We start from the raw sequence: 18,467 nt of genomic DNA, 5'->3' as shown, positions 1-18,467 counted from the left end.
TGTAGGACCAATCTTTAGTTGCGGTTCTGCCGCCATTAGCCCATTAGCTGAGTGTTGTGATGATGTGAATAATAAAAAAGGCCTGAAACCAATCTTTGTATACCTGCCAACCTTTTTTTGAAAGAAAAGCGGTAGGCTGGCGTGCGACGCAGTCGAAGTTTCAAAAAAATGAAGCAAAATGGTGCAATCTCCTGCATTTTGAGACCACAGTTAGCTGAAATATATGAACATATTTTTAGAGTGAAAAAGAGAAAACTTAACATGGTTGATCTACTCACCAATCTTTATTTTTCGAAGACATCATGATCATCAGTCACGTTTCCATAAATTACTCACTGTCCAAGCTCTACATGTATGTGCCCATACATGTACACAAGAGTTTACATAAATGCACTGATACATCTTTATGAATGAAATGACTGGCCACTGATTTCATAACATATTTACAGTTTCACACATATTTACAGTTTTCAGGTTTGAACAGTTAAGATGCACATTTAGCTATTCAGAGCCTGGTAGGTGGCAGATTTGGCCTTCTTAAGAAGGTCGGCATCTGGCTTCCACGAGAAGCAGCTGACTCCATCCGGCTTGAAGATGTTAATCTTCCCTGCCAGCAAACCACACAGAGTGTTTCTGACGCCATGGCTGTCCTCGTACACGCTTTACTTGGCGTGACCTTCCTTGCCGCGTCCCAACGTGCTCCTCTGATCAGTTGTCATTTTCTTGACCATGCTGAAAAGGGACTCACAGTAGGCGCTACTGTGAGGGATCAGCAGGACGTGTTTGGCCAGTCTACAGAGCGATGGGTAAATGGGCTGGCTGGTGGCAGGGTCCGTCATCTTCTCCATGGCTGCCCAAAACACATCCACCCTCTCATCTGGGTCATATGCTGGTAGGGTGACATCTGACTGATATGTGCAGAACTCTCTGCACAGCGCATCTCTGTTCTCTTCTGGGGCAACAGATGCAGGGAGCTGTTCAACCAGTGTAAGTAGGCTCTGCATGGAAGCTGTCTTGGAGGAGGCTGGGTCCACGATGACCGCATTCCTGATCAAAGGGTCCTGGAATGGGAATTTGTCCCTGTTATATGATCTTCATGGGTGATCAAGACTGGGAAAAACTTGTCCTCATCATCACTGCTTCCATCCGTTGCTAGGGTAAACATCAGATCGTTCCGGCCGACATTTTGCTTGATGCGATCAACTGACTGACCCGCGATGGTGCACGTAATACGAGTCGCCTTGGTACGACCACATGCGTACTGACGCGTGATCTCGCTGTCGGGGAACATCCGCGGGACCAGCTTGGAGAAATGGTCGTTTAGGGCCAGAGGCAAATTGTGCTCCATCAACAGTCCTTGAAATAAAACCTCGGCGTTGATTGACGTCGGCATCTGTCGCACTGGCTGGAAGGCTATTTTTGATGTGGTTGCCACCGCGCGGGAGTTGCTCATGTGTTTCCCCGTGCTGATGTGGCGACTCAAGTCGTTGTATCCCCCATGACCGATGGAGAAGTCTGATCGACACATATCACAGAAGGCATGTCCGTCTCCCTTACGCGAAGCCTCGATACACTTGAACTCGGTTGTCCAACTTGACTTAAACTTGTTGACCCAGCGTGGGGGTGGTTTTTTCTTTTCTGGTGTTTGCATTGTTGTCGTGCACTGAAGCGATGAGTACTCTCTGTTAACTGCAGTCTTTGATCATGAATGGAAAATGGCGCGTTGTCTTGAAATGAATGCCCGCTGTTTCTTGTCATCCCATTGGTCATGCCTAGTTTGGAAGCAATAACCAATCGCTGACGAGATAAGAAATCAAGGTCAGGCACGAGTTTTGTAGAATGTAGAAGCAGCCGCGTGCAATACGATCTTGGCAGTGAGAAACGAACGCAAAACTGAAAAAACACAACTATTAATTTTTTTCCAATAACAATTTCCAAATGCGGTATGTCTGACTAATAAAATCGGTATGCGTTGGGAGCTATAGAAAATCGGTGGGCTACCGCGCGAATCGGTACGGTTGGTAGGTGCGTCTTTGAGTTGATGAATCAGCATCCTTTATTATATCTGAGACATTACAGAGCATTACAACATTTACATGACATGAATGCCAAAGAAAGAGATAGCAAGACAACCTGTTTAGTGTTAGTTGGACCAACAGGTGTTGGAAAAAGCAAATTAGCGTTTGAAATAGCAAAAGAAGAAGAAAGCTACTACTTTAAACCACCAGGGGCGTGGTGAGATGGCTATTTAGGCCAGAAAGTGGTAATAATTGACGAATTTGATGGAGAAAAAGATATGCCATATACAGGAATGTTACAACTACTTGACCGTTACCCTCTGAGATTACCCATAAAGGGAGCTAGTGTAGTGTTTTGCTCGCCATTAGTTATAATTACATCTAATAAGACACCACAGGAGTGGTATCCCACGGTGGAGATTTCTGCTTTGAAGAGGAGAATAGAGCACTACCTTCCAATCGAAAGTCAGCCTACGGTGAGTTAAGTTTTTAAAATCTTTGGTTCATAGAAAGTGAATTTACCTGTTGTGAATAGCCTGATCCATGGTGAATCAGGATTTCTCTGTTCACTAAACCACTGCAAGTAATGAGAGTTAGCCACAACTTTTGTTGCCGCTGTAAACAGGCCGGTGTTGCGGTTGGTGTGTGTCATCCATTCCTTGGCGTAAGGCTTCTCCTTGGTAGCGCCAGCGGAGAGGTTGGGGTCGACCAAGCCCAGGGTTGGTCATGTGTTGAGGAAGGATGAAAGTGACTGGTTGAGAAGAGTGATGGAAATGAATGTAGAAGGAAGTAGAGGACGGGGAAGACCGAGAAAGACTTGGCTTAAGATGGTGGAAGAAGAGATGAGGGCAAGGGGGTTAACAAGGAGAGATGCAGAAAATAGGGCAAAATGGAGAAGATTGTCATGGGGACCGCAAGGCTAACCCCCGCTCTAGCAGGGAAAATGGCCTTAAAATGCATGTTGTTGTTTGTACTCGGATGGGGTTTGAACCACTGACCTCCCAGGCTCGAGTGCTCCGACTATTACACCACCGAGTCAGGTTCACATTACTATTCACTTATTTCACGTAAATGAGCGAGTGATCAACAGTATGGAACTTTACATGACTACAGCGGCACTCACACACCAGGACCGTCTCATCAGGCAAATTGCTTAATCTTAAGCTCAAACCAATGTGGAATTTTCCCAGCGGTCAAAGTTGAATGTTATTACCCTCACCTAAGGTATAACAACTGCAAGTTTGGCATTTACACTGCTTAAAGAACAACCATGAAAGCATACATGCTATCCAGCTTCATATTCCCCATCCAAATGATTGTACTTTAATTTGAAGGCAACAACTGTTGCTGGCACTGCACAAATTCCATCCCTGTGTTCCGACTGAACAACTAACTAGAAAAAAAAAAACTCCCCCCCCCCCAAATTTTCCCTTTGCAAAACAATATTTGTGAAAACATGGACAGATAACTTATAATCTTCGCTCGTGACGTTACCAAGGCCTTTCGCGACGACAAAAATGTATTGCAATACGTGACGAGTGATACGGCTTCACTCCCAAAGAGGGAATGTGGTTGGCTTGAGAAAGTTAGATACGGCCTGCACAAAGGCTTGTGGTTGGTCAGCATGTAGCCAATGTCCAGCTCCAGGGATGTGAGAGATAGAAGCTTTGGGGAAATGCTGGAATATGGAAGGGAAGGTGCTGGGGCTGTTTGGGAAAGGGGGGAGGGGAGAGAAAAAGGAGAAAAAAAAAAAGAGGTGACATTGGAAACTAAGCCGTTACCTTCATTAATAAGCAAGTAGACACCACAGAGAAAATCTCCCCAGATCAGTAATGTGCATCAAATTATTGCCTAAGCTAGAGACGGATTTTCAGCAGAAGCGAAACCTGCAGCTGGTGCCAAAAACCATAAACATGGTGCCACCCCAGGCAAATGGATGACATATTTTACCACATTTATATTTGGGATGTATTTGTGGTTCTTCTTCTTTCCTATGCTGCACAAGGCTGCTGGGCTGCATCACTGGCTGGGGAGTGCGGTTGTGCTGCTGATGCAGTGCTCCCTGTATAGCTTAGAGTCGGAATTTGCAATTTGTTCATGATGTCGGCGATAGCTCACTTTCTCTTCACAAAGGACACTGGGATTTTCAACATCCACCAACAAGTGTCGACAGACAGACACGACAGACACGGGAGTGTCTGTGGTTACAGTGGATCAAATTCCACGGAACACGGAAGAGCAGTTGCTTGGCACTGAGGAGCTCATCATTTTAAAACTGACAAAACCTTTGTGGTTCTAATGTCGAGAATCTGATTCATCGGCCTACCGTCGTTTCTTAAACAACTATTTGAGTGCAGTATATGCTAGAACATTGTAATCACCTCCACATATGTACTTCATGACATGTAGTCAGGTTCACTATGTTAACAAATATAATTTCGTTCAAAATTTTGGGTTTAGCAAACCTGTACATTTTTGGAATCTTCAGAGCTTGGAGAATCCGAAAATCAATGTTGGCATTTGCACAGACACCTGCATGGCCGCCATTTTGGATTTTGAAAATGGCCGCCATAAAATACATATTTTGCGCGATCTCGGCTTCTAGTCAAGCTAGAAACTGAATTAAATATGCTAATCCTATGTTTTCTGGGTCAAGGAATCCAATAAAGGCCTCAAAATAGTGCTCAGGATTATAGAAAAGCAACAAACAAAGGCAATTGAAAACCATTGTCTTTATATTTGTGATATAACTGTATTAGATAATACATGATATTGCAAGTCCTTTGAAGTTATAGGTTGTATAGGAAGTTATAGGTAGTATCAGATTGAACTATAAGTCCTATACACAGGACCTACGAGGTCTATACCGTTCAGGAATATGCTTTTACAGATCTTCATCACTGTCCTGAGTGTCATTTTCGCAAAGGTGTCTACGCAAATGTAAACATTAATTTTTGGATTCCTCATGCTCTGAATATTCCAAAAATGTATAGTTTTGCTAATCTACCAAAATTTTGAACGAAAAAACATAGTGAACCTGACTAATGGGAACATTCGTGCCCTCTCATTGCTTTGGAGCACGGTTTGCCGAATGAAGGTTTTAGAACATTCGGAATGCTACCTGTAATTATTTTATGTACGTATTGATAGTTGCCTTTAACTTCAGGGACATAAACCGTTTTAATCAATGCAATTTCTGTAACCGAAGTCAATGACGACTTCCCCCTCCTTCATAAATGCCCACAATTCCCAGCATCTCACTTATCCTGCCATCCAACCTGATGTAAGGTGATTGGCTGCCGCCAAGGAATAGGGTGGGACCCTCATATGTCTGGGATAAATCATCTGGGAAACCGAGAAGGTCGTTCAGGTGGGCGGAGAGGACAGGGAGGTTGACACGCAGCTGAACACGCCCATCTCGCTCTATCAAGTTGGTTAGCAGGAAGTTGCGGATAGCGATGTTCTGCAAGAAGACGTTTTTTATTTTAGCAGAAGAGATCCAACAACAAGGAGGGTTAAATTAATTATCTCGACTTGATATTAAAATTAAATATACAAGATGTCAAATACAATAACCATGTGGTGGAAAGACCAGTATCGGAATTGCTCGAATAAGACAAAAGCAGCTTTAAAGTACAATCATTTTACTTTTTAGATTCCTCGTTCGCACTGCAGTTAATATTCCATTCCAAGGGATGTAACATTTCTGAGATGTTCCAAGCCATAAGCAGAGTTGACCATTTAAACCTCCTCGTGGGTGGTGGGTCATGTGATTAAGTAACTTCCGTATGCACGAATATATGAAATGAATGATCGTTTTAAGGCCATTTTCCCCACTAGAGCGGGGGTTAGCCTTGCGGGCCCCATGACAATCATGGTTCCCTGTTTGAGGCAATGTTTTTATGGCCGGATGCCCTTCCTGACGCCAACCCTTGGTCACGCTCTTACGATGCGCAGGGATACGGTGTACCTATTCTAAATCGGGGTACACACCGTGATCATTCATCCCAGCAAGCTGGTACTCAATTTGTCGACCTCGGAAGGATGACAGGCTGAGTCAACCCCCCTGGCGTTAATTCAGCGATCGACCGGGATCCGAACCCAGGATCCTAGGATCCCAAGCCGGCACCCTAACCGCTAAGCCAACACCAGGCTTCCGTATGCACGGATGAATGAAAATCACGGATGGCACCGGGTTCCTTAGAGTAGCAGTAGGTTTTTGGGGATCCCCTGCTTTCCCAATTATGGCCCTTGATTTATCTGTAAGCATATTTTTAGCTGTCAAACTGTTGTAGTCGCCAGACCCGTCCCAGTTGCCTTGTTTGAATCCGACGAATCGCGCCAAAGCAGTCACACCGTGGCCAACTGATTTGGGTGCCCCAAGCACGTTCCCCAGCCAGTTTGCCACTTTACCATGCTCCAGTGGAATGCCCGAGCGAATATGTTGATGTGCTTATAGGTGCTGTACACTCGATTATACTAATTAGCGATCCGAGCGGAGATCGCCGGAAACAGGCATGGTCTCATACTGGGCACTATTTGCCCAAACCCAACATGTCCTTTGACGGATGTTGATAACTCTTATAACAGTGATCAAGAAAAATCAATTCAACCAGAGACCAAGTAGATTTGTGTGTGTTGACAACAAAAAGAGCAGGAATGCAAATTAAAAAGCCTGCCCTCTCTCTATTCCCCTCCCTGTTCCCATCCCCTAGCCTCCCCCTTCCCACTCAACTCAACTCCCCCTTCTCCCATCACCCCCTCTCCACTCACCCTCCCCTGCGCTCCATCCTCCCTCCCCCCCTCTCCTTACCTCCTCTCCTCTCCCCTTCCCTCCTCTCTCTCCCACCCTCTCTTCATATTCCTGGCACAAAGCAACTCTGCAAATGCCGGGTACTTTTGCTAGTCTATTATAATAAAAGGCAGTGTGTGTATGTGTGTGTGTGTGTGTCCTCCATAACTCCAAAACCATGAAACCGAGCAGCCCAAAACTGCATGCATACTTCTCGGCCTCCAGTGGCTTGCAAGAATGAAAAATGGGTGTTGGCGCATGTTAAAACACCCTTTTTGAAGATTATCAACAGTGTGTTCATACCAAAAAAAACCCAAAAGCCTCACCAAAATGGTGGCCCACCATTTTGGTCAGTCCACTGTGACATCGTTGGGTTCTTAAGTTGCCATTTTGTTTCAGCCTATTGAGATTGTTCACTCACTAAAAGGGACAGGTTTCCTGTGTTGGTCTTGTGGATACTTCTGGATACAGTATTTGGAAAGACAAGGGTGTCAGGAGAAGAACAAGATAAGTCTTGTGTTTGTGAGGTTTGCAGTTTTTGATTACGTAATGTTTAAAATATGGCCCTTTTGGCCGATGGTCTTGGATAGTTGCAAGGCTGTGGCGTTTTTTGGACGAATAAAGTTGTCTAAATGAAGGTTTTGGTTAAAATTTTGGATACCATTGTATGCCTGAGGTTATAAGCTTTCAGATTATGTTAGGATGGTGCACGGATTGCGAATAAATCGGGAATTATGGCTTTGTAAAGGAATTCCTTTGGAGAAAATGCACTTTTTGCTTTAAGTCTCCTCACGGGTTTATTTTTATTATTTTTTTATATACAACATCGAGGCTCATGTAAGAGCTAGCACATCAAACACACATTAGCACATAAGACACAAAAAACATAAACGGACACATGAAACAATAAAGGGAGAGGGAGACAAGATGGGAAGAGAGAGGGAAGTACACAAGCACAACAGTAGAGAACAGGGACATCAGGAGATCTGTGGGAGGGAGAGGGGGGAGGGGTACACGGTATGAAACAAATTGACACAACTAGGAATTTCAGGAATGAAGTCGGAAATTGAAACAGGTGGATTTGGGATGTATTAACGGGGGTAGAAAAGATGAAGGTTTTGGAAGGGGAAAGGCAACAGATCGTGGTGAACAGCTGTTTTAAAGACCCGGAAGGAGGAAAGGGATTGAAGAGAGTGTGGGAGTTTGTTCCAGAAGTGGGGGAAAAATAGGAATAAAAGAGTGAAGGTGAGCAGAGAGTCTTGATTTTGGCAATTTCACAAGAAGAGGGTTGCTGGCAGTTCTTGTGCATCCTGCAGGAATATTTGGGGGGACACAGCACAGACAGAGCTGGAGGAACTCGGCCAGAGATGAGTCGGTAGAAGACAGAAAGACCACCAATCTGCCTGTGGTGATAGAGTGAAAGGCCCTCAGAATCAGCTTCATCGTGGGAGATTCCAATGATTCTGAAAGCTTTGGTTTCTACAGCGTGAAGCCGAGCTAGGTGTGAGGTACGAAAACCAGCCCAGAGGGGAGAACAGTATTCCACTGAGCTGCGGATGAAAGTTTTGTATGTGGTGAGGAGCTCAGAGGTACCAAGGAAGGACTTCGCACGGCGGAGGATGCCCAGTCGGTGCCTGGCTTTCGGGGCCAGCTTGGAAATGTGGTTTTCCCAGGAAAGATCATGGCTGATAGTGAGGCCCAAAAGCTTGAGTGACAGAACTTCTTAAAGAGGATTGTTGGGAAAGTAGATGGGAGGGTTTTCCAGACAGTCTTTTTGGAGAGACATCATAAGAGTGTGAGATTTGTCAGGATTGAAAGACATGCTCCACTTGGTTGACCAGTTTGTGATTTTGTCCAGGTCTGCAGAGAGTGAGGAGGCTGCAGACTGCCGAACTGAGGGTTGCGATATGGAGTGGCAGAGAGTGGAGTCATCAGCAAAGAGATAGAGAGGATTTTCCAGAGTCAGAAAGATCATTGATGAATACCAAAAAAAAGCACAGGGCCCAGAACACTGCCTTGAGGAACTCCATCCTGAACAGGAGGGGGAGATGAGAGAATTCCATTCAGGGCCACAAGGATTTAATATCATAAGCGATGATGGATTCCATGACCTTGCTGATGATTGGGAGCAGGCTGATTGGTCTGTAGTTGCAAGGATCCGTTTTTGCACCTGTAAAGTGGTAATTTTGGCTGATTTCCAAGCAGGTGGCAGATGACCTTGAGCAAAAGAGAGGGTGAAGAGAACAGAGAGAGGGTGTGATAGAGCGGCAGAGCAGGATTTTAGGACCCGTGGGTTGATGCCGTCTGGTCCAGTTGCAGAATCAGAGTCGAGGTTTGACAGAAACTTCACCTTGTCAGGAGAGAAGGACACAGAGTCCAGGAGCAGCTGGGTTCGACTGGGTAAGGTGGGTACAGAGAGAGACGGGTTTGGGACACGATATTTTGAGGCAAACACAGAGTTGAGGCATTCAGCTTTTTCACGTGCGGAGTCAGCTGTGTAACCGTTTAAGGTAAGGGAGGGGATGGAGGGGGAACAAACACCAGAAACAGATTTGACCAGACGCCACCAGGATTTGGAGGAGGGAGACAGGTTTGAGAGTTCAGTCTTGAGAGTAGAGAGATATTGTTTCCTGGCTCTCCTGAGGGTGAACACACTTGTTCCAGACTTTGTGAAAGGAAATGAGATTGCCTTCCGTTGGATTTGCCTTCCAAGAGGCAACACCAAGTTGTTTCAGGGCAACTGCCTCACCACAAGATTCTGTGTACCATCGACAGGATTAAGGGTATGACAACTGAAGATGAGATGGGATAAATCTGTGCATGAGAGAGAGAGCAATTTTCTTTGGAAGAATTCCCAGGATGAGTTGATGTCAGAGGCAGTAGAGATGGGAGACCAGTCCAGATGATTGATGGCTGCTTGGATGATTGATGACCGTGCCAGTCGGCCTGAGTGAAATGCCAGACTCGCCGACGCTGAGGAGGCTCTCTGACAATGGCCAGAGAGATGTCCACTTTAACAAGGAAATGATCAGAAGAACCGATTGGAGCAGAAGAAGAACAGCAGACATTTGCAGGGAAGTTAGTCATAACCAAGTCTTGAAGAGAAGATGCTCCGTTGACTGAGATCTGGGTTGGGGAAATTGACAGATTGTGTCAGTCCCAATGAGTCGCAGAAGTCCTTTGTTGAGGTTCCATGGCTGGTGAGAGAGGTACCCACACCCAGCCAGCTGACATGATGACAGTTGAAGTCGCCACATATGAGGAAGAGAGAGTTGGAATGAGTGGATAGAAGTTGGTCCATGTTGTCAGACAGCGAGATGTAAATGGAGTCATCACTGTTTGGTGGACGGTGCGGAACACATATGAACAAAAGGTGGGAGCGGAGGGGAAGCCATAGCCAGAGGTACTCCTTGGGGTGTGGTGGAGAGAGGGCAGTGCGGGGAGAGTGAGGAAGAGTTTTTGATAAATATAGCAACCCCACCACCCGGACGAGGCTCAGGTCTATCATACCAGAGGAAAGAGTAACCAGGAAGAGAAATTAAGGAATCAGAGATCTTGAAGGTGGAAAGTTTCTGTTAAGCAGATCAAGTCTGGTTTGTCTGAAGCAACCTGTATGGAGAGATCAGTTAGGTTTGAGTGAAGGCCCCAGATGTTTGAGGTCCATACTGTTAAGGAAGATGGAGGGAGAGCATCGGATACAGGACAAGGGAGGGGAGGGGTATGGAAAGATGAGGGAGGAGAGCGGGGGTAGGGAGAGCTGTAGACACTGTGTCGGAGATTGCAGGAGAGCTGGGAGAAGGGGAAGGATGAGGAGGACAAAAGGTTTGATGGTGATGGGATGAGGCATAGTGAGGTGTTGTTTTAGGGGTGGCAGAGTGAAGTGGAAGGTTGGAGGATGTGGATGTATGAGTTGGAAGGGAGAGGAAGTGGGGAGGAGGCAGCTTTGTGGAGGAATTAAGAGGCAACTTTGAGGAGGAGGAGAGGTGAGAAGGGAGAATTGAAGAAAGATGGTGAGGGGGGAGTTTTGAAGGGGAGGAGTGATGGGGGAGATTTGAGGGGGAGGGGTGACGGAGGAGATTTGAAAGGGAGGGGTGAGTTGGGAGTTTTGAAGGGGAGGGGTGGGTTGGGAGTTTTGAAGGAGAGCGGGGAGATTTGAGGGGAGGGGTGCGTTGGGAGTTTTGAAGGGGAGGGGTAGGTTGGGAGTTTTGAAGGGGAGGAGTGGGTTGGAAGTTATGAAGGAGAGGGGTGATGGGGGAGATTTGAGGGGGAGGGGTGAGGGAGGAGATTTGAACGTTTTGAATGATTAAAGAAAATCGAACATTTATTACAGAATGGGTTTCTTGAGATATTTATGATGTCGAGTCTCCTCGGGCAATGATGAGTCTGCCATCATATTGCCTTTCTACGGCTGGTACACACAAGTAAGTGTGTGATATAGACAGGGGGTCGCCACTCCTTTCTGTCTCTCTGCTGGCAGTTGTGGAATTCACCTTCTTCCACTCGTGCTGTTGGAATCGACTGGACTCTCATCCACCATATGTGCAGAGCTATCTGCCATTTAAACCGCATGGCTGCGGACCGTTACCCTGGTAAGGGGGGCTGACAGGTACTACACCTTACCCACAGTTGACCTGGGGTTATGCAAGGCAGGGGCATCCATCCCCCTGAGGTATCAGGAGACACCTGCATACCCAAGAAGACACCCGCATACGGGTTTATTTAAACTTAAATTTGATTTCTGTTTTTCGGTTTTGGCGATCTCTGGAATGGTCGAACACTCGACTACAACCAATTTGGTGGGAATCCGACAAATTTTGACCAACGTAAACCACCAGGAGTTTTAGTTACTCCCATCGCTTACCCGTGCTTACTTGCATTTCTTCGCTAACCCTTAGCTTAATACCTTAGAGACTCGTAGATACTGCCGTCATTTACCCTGCTTCTAAGAATGTGTTCATGAACGTTAACTCTCTACACTGAGTCATAGTTAATGCCATCGTTTACCCGCGCTTCTTTGAATTTCTTAACTAACCTGAAGCATTGGGCCCGGTTGCATAAAACTTCCCTAACCTCAAGGAAAAATTTGACTTGAGGTACGCTGTAATTCATTAGCTAAGGATTTCCTTAAATGCTGTTGATAAACAACCCTTAAGGATGAGAGCCCGGTTGCACAAAGCATCCTTAAGGAAAAATTTGAGGATTTCCTTAACTTTTCCCTGAAGGACATCCTTAAGTTGAGGATGGTTGCATATACAAATATCCTTAAGTTTTTCCTTAAATCCTTCCTTAAAGTTAAGGGAGCCCCTCCACCCCCAACCCCTTTTCCCATCATTTCTCCACTAATTAGAAGCAACCTTTCAAAAGTTACCCGGGTATTATACATTATATTATAAGAAAGGTCATGATTCGTTGTTTGGGTTAATGTCAGTTTAAACTCATTTGCATATCATTTAAAATAATCGTGGCCCAACGTGCTTTATGGGTTAAGGAAAGATTTCTCTCAAGTTTTCCCTTAGCTAAGCATTTCCTTAAATGCTGTTGCATAAACATCCATTAGGAAATCCTCAGCTAAGGATTTCCTTAAGGTTAAGGATGTCCTTAGGAGCCATTGCTATGCCAGGCAACCAATCACATTAGAGATAGGACGCTCGTCCGAAAGCAAGAACACCTAATGAACACGTGATTTTAAATAACGCTTGTTATATTGCTACATACACGCTTGTTATATTCTGCATGGGGAACACGTGCTTGCAGATGAAGGAGGAATAAAATGATTCTTATATAAAATGTATTTGATTCAGTTGTCATTATGCATTTTATGGTAAATGTGTCTGTGTGCGCAGTAAATGTTTGGAAACTTTTCGAGAATGGTGAAAGTGTGAAAATAAAAGTGAAATACGAGTGCAAAACTGCAAAACTACAAGCAAAATATTGTGGATGTCAAGAAAGAGTGAAAATGTTATCCAAGTCACTGTGCCCCTGCACAGAGTGCGTTCTCACAATGTACAATCATAACACAATTGTAGAAGTATTGTTCTATCAGTCTCTGTCGTCGAGCTGCAATAATCGTGCTCTTCGTGACCAATTTCCATGAAGAGCACCATTTGGAAACTCAAAGGCTCGTGGTTAAGGACGGAGGGATGCTCCCTTCGTTTTAGGGAAGGATTTAAGGAAAAACGTAAGGATTATTCACATAGTCATGGCCAAAAATATTGGTACCCTTGCACTTATTTCAAATAATGCACCATTTCTTCTGGAAAATGGTTGAAATTAAAAAATATTTTGGTATCCACATATATTATGCATTTCTTTGGTTTGCAGTGGAACAAAACAAAAAATCTGAAAAAATTACGAAATCTTAGCTTATTCCACACAGAAATCCTAAAATGGCCCGGACATTATTATTGGAACCTTTAAGAAGTTGTTAGGAATAATTAGATTTCAAGCAGGTGATTCTCCTTTACTTTGGAATTGAACTCATCTGTGGTGAGTTGCAAGTGCCTGCAATATAAAAATCACTCATTCAACCAGTTTGAACAGAGAAAATGAGTCATTCTGCTGTTTTTTGTCACTGTGTGTGTCACTGTGTTGAATGAGCATGGAGAAAAGAAAGAAAACCAGAGAATTGCTGGGGAGGTCAGACACAAGATTGTAGCCAAGCATGGACAATCTCAAGGCTACATGTCCATCTCCAGAGACCTTGATGCTTCTGTGTCCACCGTACGCAATCTTATTAGGAAGTTTAAGGCCCATGCAACTGTAGCTGAATGGTGGAGAAAGCACCTCGATCAACTGCCAAACAGATTCAAGCTGACCGTCAGACACAAAGTACGACAGATTCAACTCACACCATACATCGCCAACTCAATGAAAGGGGGTTCTATGGGAGGACCCCACTGCTGAGAGAGAGAGCCATAATAAAGCCCAACTGGAGTTTGCCAAAACACACCTGAACAAGCCAAAATCCTTCTGGGAGAATGTCCTGTGGACAGATGAGACAAAATTAGAGCTTTTGGTAAAGCACATCATCTCTATGTTTACAGTAAACAAAATGAAGGCTTCAAAGAAAAGAACACCTTCCCTACAGTCAAACATGGAGGAGATTCAGTGATGTTTTGGGGTTGCTGTGCTGCCTCTGGCACTGGGTGCCTTGAATGTGTGCAATGTGCATGGCATCATGAAACAAGAAAAAGAGCAATCGGAGATTGCAAACCCTCACCAGGATGTATTTTCAGTGTTTTTTAAGGCTTTTGTGTTGAAACAAATATGGCGGCCGAACCACATGACCGATGACATCATCATTATTTTTTTTCTAAACTAATTTATTCCTAGATTATGCTCAAGAAATTTCATCTTGATCGGATGAAGTTTTGTACTTGTCGAATTATGATGTCATAATGGAGGCACCTATGACATCATCATTAACATATTTTATTCCCCATGAAGAGTTCCTTACAATGAACCACGTTTCAATACTTTCCATGAAACGGTTTCGGAGATAGAGGTGCAACTTTTTCGGTTTTTCCAATTTTTTCCAAGACAAACAGACAAACAAACAAACGGACTCAAATGCAATACCCTCTCCTCTGGCAAGGGTAACGATCAGGAGGGCATTTTGGAGAGCAATGTTCAACCCAGTGTCAGAAAGCTGGGTCAAAGCCAGAAAGTCAAAGGTCATGGGTCTTTCTGCAGGATAATGACCCCCACACACTTGAAAAAGCACCCAGGAATGGTTGAAGACAAAACGCTGGACTGTTCTGAATTGGCCAGCAATGAGTCCAGATCTAAATCCCATTGAACACCCATGGGAGATCTGAAAACAGCAGTTGGGAGAAGGCACCCTTCAAATCTGGGATAACTGGAGCAGTTTGCACAAGAAGAGTGGGCCAAACTGCTAGTAGAGAGGTGAAGGAAGCTCATTCATGGCTATAGGAAGCGCTTGACTGCAGATGTTTTGTCCGAAGGCTGTGCTACCAAATATTAAGTCTAGGGTGTCAATAATTTTGTCAATGCCATTTCTATTTATTTTCTGATTTAAAAGGATATATTAAGTTCTGAATCCAAAACAAAGGTTCTGTAATATTAACAGTGAAATAAAGAATTGTGGAGACAAATACTTTTATCAATTTCAACTTATTTTTAGAGAAAATATTTTTGAGAATTTTAGAGAGTTATTTGAAAAAGTGCAAGGGTGCCAATATTTTTGGCCACGACTGTATACAACTATCCTCAACTTAAGTACATCCTTAAGGGAAAAGTTAAGGAAATCCTCCAATTTTTCCTTAAGGATGCTTTATGTAACCGGGCCCTAAACTCCGCCCACCTTTGGTGGTGGAAGTAATAAAATGGTGAATGAGAATCAAATGAATTTTACACAAGAATAATTTTATTCCTCCTTCATTCGCAAGCACATGTTCCTCATACAACATAAGTGTCATTGCGTTTCATTTAATAAGTATGTATATGTATATATAGGAAACAATCCTGAGAGAAGGAAACAATAGGAAACAAGCCTGAGAGTACGCAATAGTGATATCTCAATAGAAGGAGAAAATCCCAGAAACCTGCAGTAGGTGAGGTTTGTGTAAGTGGAGAATTCAAGGATAAATGCTTTGCAACCGAACAAATTGAAAAATGTGCAGAACCCGTGTGCATTTTTACCGGTATGTCCTCCTGCAGTTTGATATGTGCTGCTTTCCGTGCTTGTGACAGCGATAATCCTGGAGGCCAGGACAGTTTGGACAAGACTTGGAGTATGCCCGAGAAAGGAAGGCCAGGTACAGTTGGGGGGTGACATGGACTTACGTCGGCCACGATTATGGAAGAAATGAGTTCTGGCTTGGGGAGAACAAGGGGAACGCAAAGAGAGACATCTATGGTGATAAAACATTGGTTTTAAAATATTAAAAAGTACACATGAAAGTCTTGTTCAATGGTCAGTATTGCTCAAGTCAGTAAAGTTAGGTTTTTGTTTCCTGCCTGTATGCACAGTTTTTTGTTTTGTACACAGAATCAAAGATTGTAGAAGACCTCGACCAACAAACAGAGCATAATGCAACAGAATTAAAGGATCAGCAGAAAGAGAAGGTGGAAACGTCAACAGCAAGGCCAAGGGACAAAATAGACGAAGACAAACAAACAAGGGATGTGGGTAATGATGAGGGGTAGGAGGAACAATATGGATACAGAAACAAACCATCAGGAAGGGAAAAGTGGAAATTTGGGAGTTTAAATGGGGGTGGAAAAGATCATGGTTATGGATTGGGGACGATCTGAGATGGAAGAGAAAAGCTGTCTTGAAGACCTGGCGGGAAGAAATGACATCGATAAGGATGTGGAAGTTGGTTACACAGGTGGGAAAATGAGGAACAAATGAGTGGAGGTGAGCAGTGATCCTGGATTTAGGTAGTTTCACCACATGGCCCAGGGGTTGATGGTGGACTGCGTGCACACAGCACACACCTGGAGGGGGCGGGGGGGGGAGCGGAGGGTGGGGGGGACAAAGCAAGGAAAGCGTGCAGTGCAAGATCAGAAAGGAGGCGGTAGAAGAAAGAGAGACCAACGACCTGTTTGGAAAAAAAAAAATCTTCAACCTAAAAGTACTTTGACCGATTTAAAGTATATCTCATCTGTTGTCAGACAGTAGGATATTTAAACATCCACCAACTAGTGCTAGCAGACCATATATCCAGCTGAACGTCCATTCGAGGGATGGCACGCTTTGTGATGCAATTCTGTGCCAGCGAAACGGCAATTTGAGAGTTTATAGTGGAGTTGGGGTTGAAAACCCCCCCCCCCCCCCCCCCCCCACAAAAAATGTTGAAAAATACAGGGGTCAAGAATCATAGAATAACTGGACAACAAAGAGAAGAGTTTCACTACAAGTACAATATTAACTAGAAAGGCACTCAGTAAAGAGCATACCTCTGCCTGGTTGGCCATATCACTCAATGGTGAAGAATCACTATAAAATTCTACTAGTTGGATCTGGATCTTCACCAAAATCGAATCGATTCTTCCTTGTCACACACATAACCTGCCCACCAAGTTTCGTCCAAATCCATCCATAACGTTTTGAGATATCCCGCTATGTATCGTTTTTGGCCCTATCTCCCAATGGTGAAGAATCACTTAAAAATTAAATAATTCTCATATCCGAATCCATATTCAGATATTCACCAAAATCGAATCGAATCGACTTCGTCACACACGCAACCGGTCCACCAAGTTTCATCCAAATCCATCCATAACTTTTTGAGATATCCTGCTATGTATCGTTTTTGGCCCTATCTCCCAATGGTGAAGAAACACTTAAAAGATTCTAGTAGCCGGATCCGAATCCGGATCTTAACCAAAATCGAATCATTTCGTCCTTGTCACATACGCTACATCTCTGCCAAATTTCGTCGAATCCGTCCACAACTTTTTGAGATATTTTGTTCACAAACAAACAGACAGGGGTGAAAACATAACCTCAATCCACCTTTGGTGGCGGAGGTAACGAGAGGGGCACATGGCAAGAGGGACAAACAATGTACCCATAGGAGGGTGGTGACCATGGCGACCTTTCCCCCCATGCTGTGCCCAATCAAGCACCCCGTTGGTACGAGTCGCTCCTGCTCCAGCAGGTTCTTGATGTCACTCGCCATTTCCCGCCATCCCATAGCGTCTCCGTGCCCACTATCGCCATGGTTACGCAAGTCCACCGAGACCACCTGCGGATATAGAACGTGATCATCCGCCAGGGTCTTCGAAAACACAAATTCGAACCAACAAGGCGCGATCTTGGTCAGGTAAAGCACACCTTGCGGCCAGTTAGCTTCCCCAGATGTTTCCCAACGAAGGTGAAGTTGTTCTTGTTCCCGAAGAGTCCATGCATAAAGACTACGGGGGGCTTCTCTGGGGTCTCCCCGGGGGACAAGATCACGTGTGACAGAGGTAGCGGACTGCGGGGGGTAAAGGCAAAGCGGAGGTTTTCAACACGACTACATTTTACTTCCGCATGATAATAATGTACAGTATTTCACCTGGTACAGGGAGTGGAGAAGGTCGTGGTCGTTACAGTACGGAGAGCCAAAACCGGACGACGCCACATGGTAGTGCCTGTCCTTGAACCTCGATGAGGACCGTTTTGGGCATGGAAATTTGAGTTCGGTTACAATAACAATGTTCCATTAAAACGTATGCTTTACTTTTACTAATAACAACCAATAAAACTACTTCTAAAAAGTCTTCCTTAACCTACGCTGCAAGTTAATTAAAACAGATTTCCCTCCATGCTAACTTCCTTAACATAAACCGCGTTACAGCCGCTGCTATTAACTTTACCGTCATGGCATTAGCACCGAGCAATATGAACCGGGACGTGCAAGGGTTAATTATGAATTCTTTAAATATATATTAGTGCAATTTTATACAAGAAATATATAACATTGTCCCATATTAGGTTATAATAATTAATTGTTCAACGTGACTGACTAAAAAGAGCAAGCTAGAACGAACACTGAGGTTTATCTGCATTTTCGAGTAGGATAGGACGATGTTTTGGGTGATAGTCCGATATAACACGAAGTTAAGCACCAACGAAGAGGTGTTTTTCATCCTTCCCGCTAAAAAAAATTTGAATCACTTCCGCTTGGCGTTTCCGGTTGGCTGAA

At 44.4% G+C, this 18,467-nt stretch overlaps 2 protein-coding genes across 3 annotated transcripts in view; one reads left to right on the top strand and one right to left on the bottom strand.

The window, feature by feature from the left end:
* Window positions 1-265: 265 nt before the first annotated feature.
* On the bottom strand, window positions 266-18,144 carry ABHD11 (abhydrolase domain containing 11). 2 transcript variants are annotated; one of them, XM_078773865.1, is made up of 6 exons: window positions 17,838-18,144; window positions 17,615-17,756; window positions 17,349-17,525; window positions 15,472-15,648; window positions 5,297-5,481; window positions 266-3,724 (listed from the first exon to the last, which is right to left on the bottom strand). In XM_078773865.1, exons 1-6 carry the CDS (start codon window positions 17,903-17,905, stop codon window positions 3,568-3,570), a joined length of 906 nt encoding a protein of 301 aa, XP_078629991.1. In that variant the 5' UTR covers window positions 17,906-18,144; the 3' UTR covers window positions 266-3,567. The 2 variants fall into 2 exon arrangements, with proteins under 2 accessions (XP_078629991.1, XP_078629992.1); XM_078773866.1 differs by lacking the exon at window positions 15,472-15,648 and having other exon boundaries at window positions 17,838-18,045.
* The window catches only part of BRIP1 (BRCA1 interacting DNA helicase 1), an 86,121-nt gene continuing 69,984 nt past the window's right edge, over window positions 2,331-18,467 (top strand). Inside the window, exon 1 of the mRNA XM_078773863.1 lies at window positions 2,331-2,494. The gene's annotated coding sequence lies outside the window, so the exon portion shown is untranslated. The remainder of the gene's footprint in view (window positions 2,495-18,467) is intronic.

Source organism: Myxine glutinosa, chromosome 3, assembly GCF_964187855.1.
Source record: "Myxine glutinosa chromosome 3, kmMyxGlut1.1, whole genome shotgun sequence".
Lineage (NCBI taxonomy): Eukaryota > Metazoa > Chordata > Myxini > Myxiniformes > Myxinidae > Myxine > Myxine glutinosa.
Note: the sequence above shows the minus strand (reverse complement) of the source record. Positions and strands in the feature narration are given on the sequence as shown.

Bases quoted from the DNA above. Each gene is read 5' to 3' on its own strand.
- ABHD11 (XM_078773865.1), bottom strand. From the start codon at position 17,905: ATGTGGCGTCGTCCGGTTTTGGCTCTCCGTACTGTAACGACCACGACC. The intron at 15,649-17,348 runs GTACATTGTTTG...GTTCTCCCCAAG, and splicing joins TGGTCACCACCCTCCTATGG to CCAGAACTCATTTCTTCCAT. The intron at 3,725-5,296 runs GTTGGATGGCAG...TTTCCCAAACAG, and splicing joins AGCCAATCACCTTACATCAG to CCCCAGCACCTTCCCTTCCA.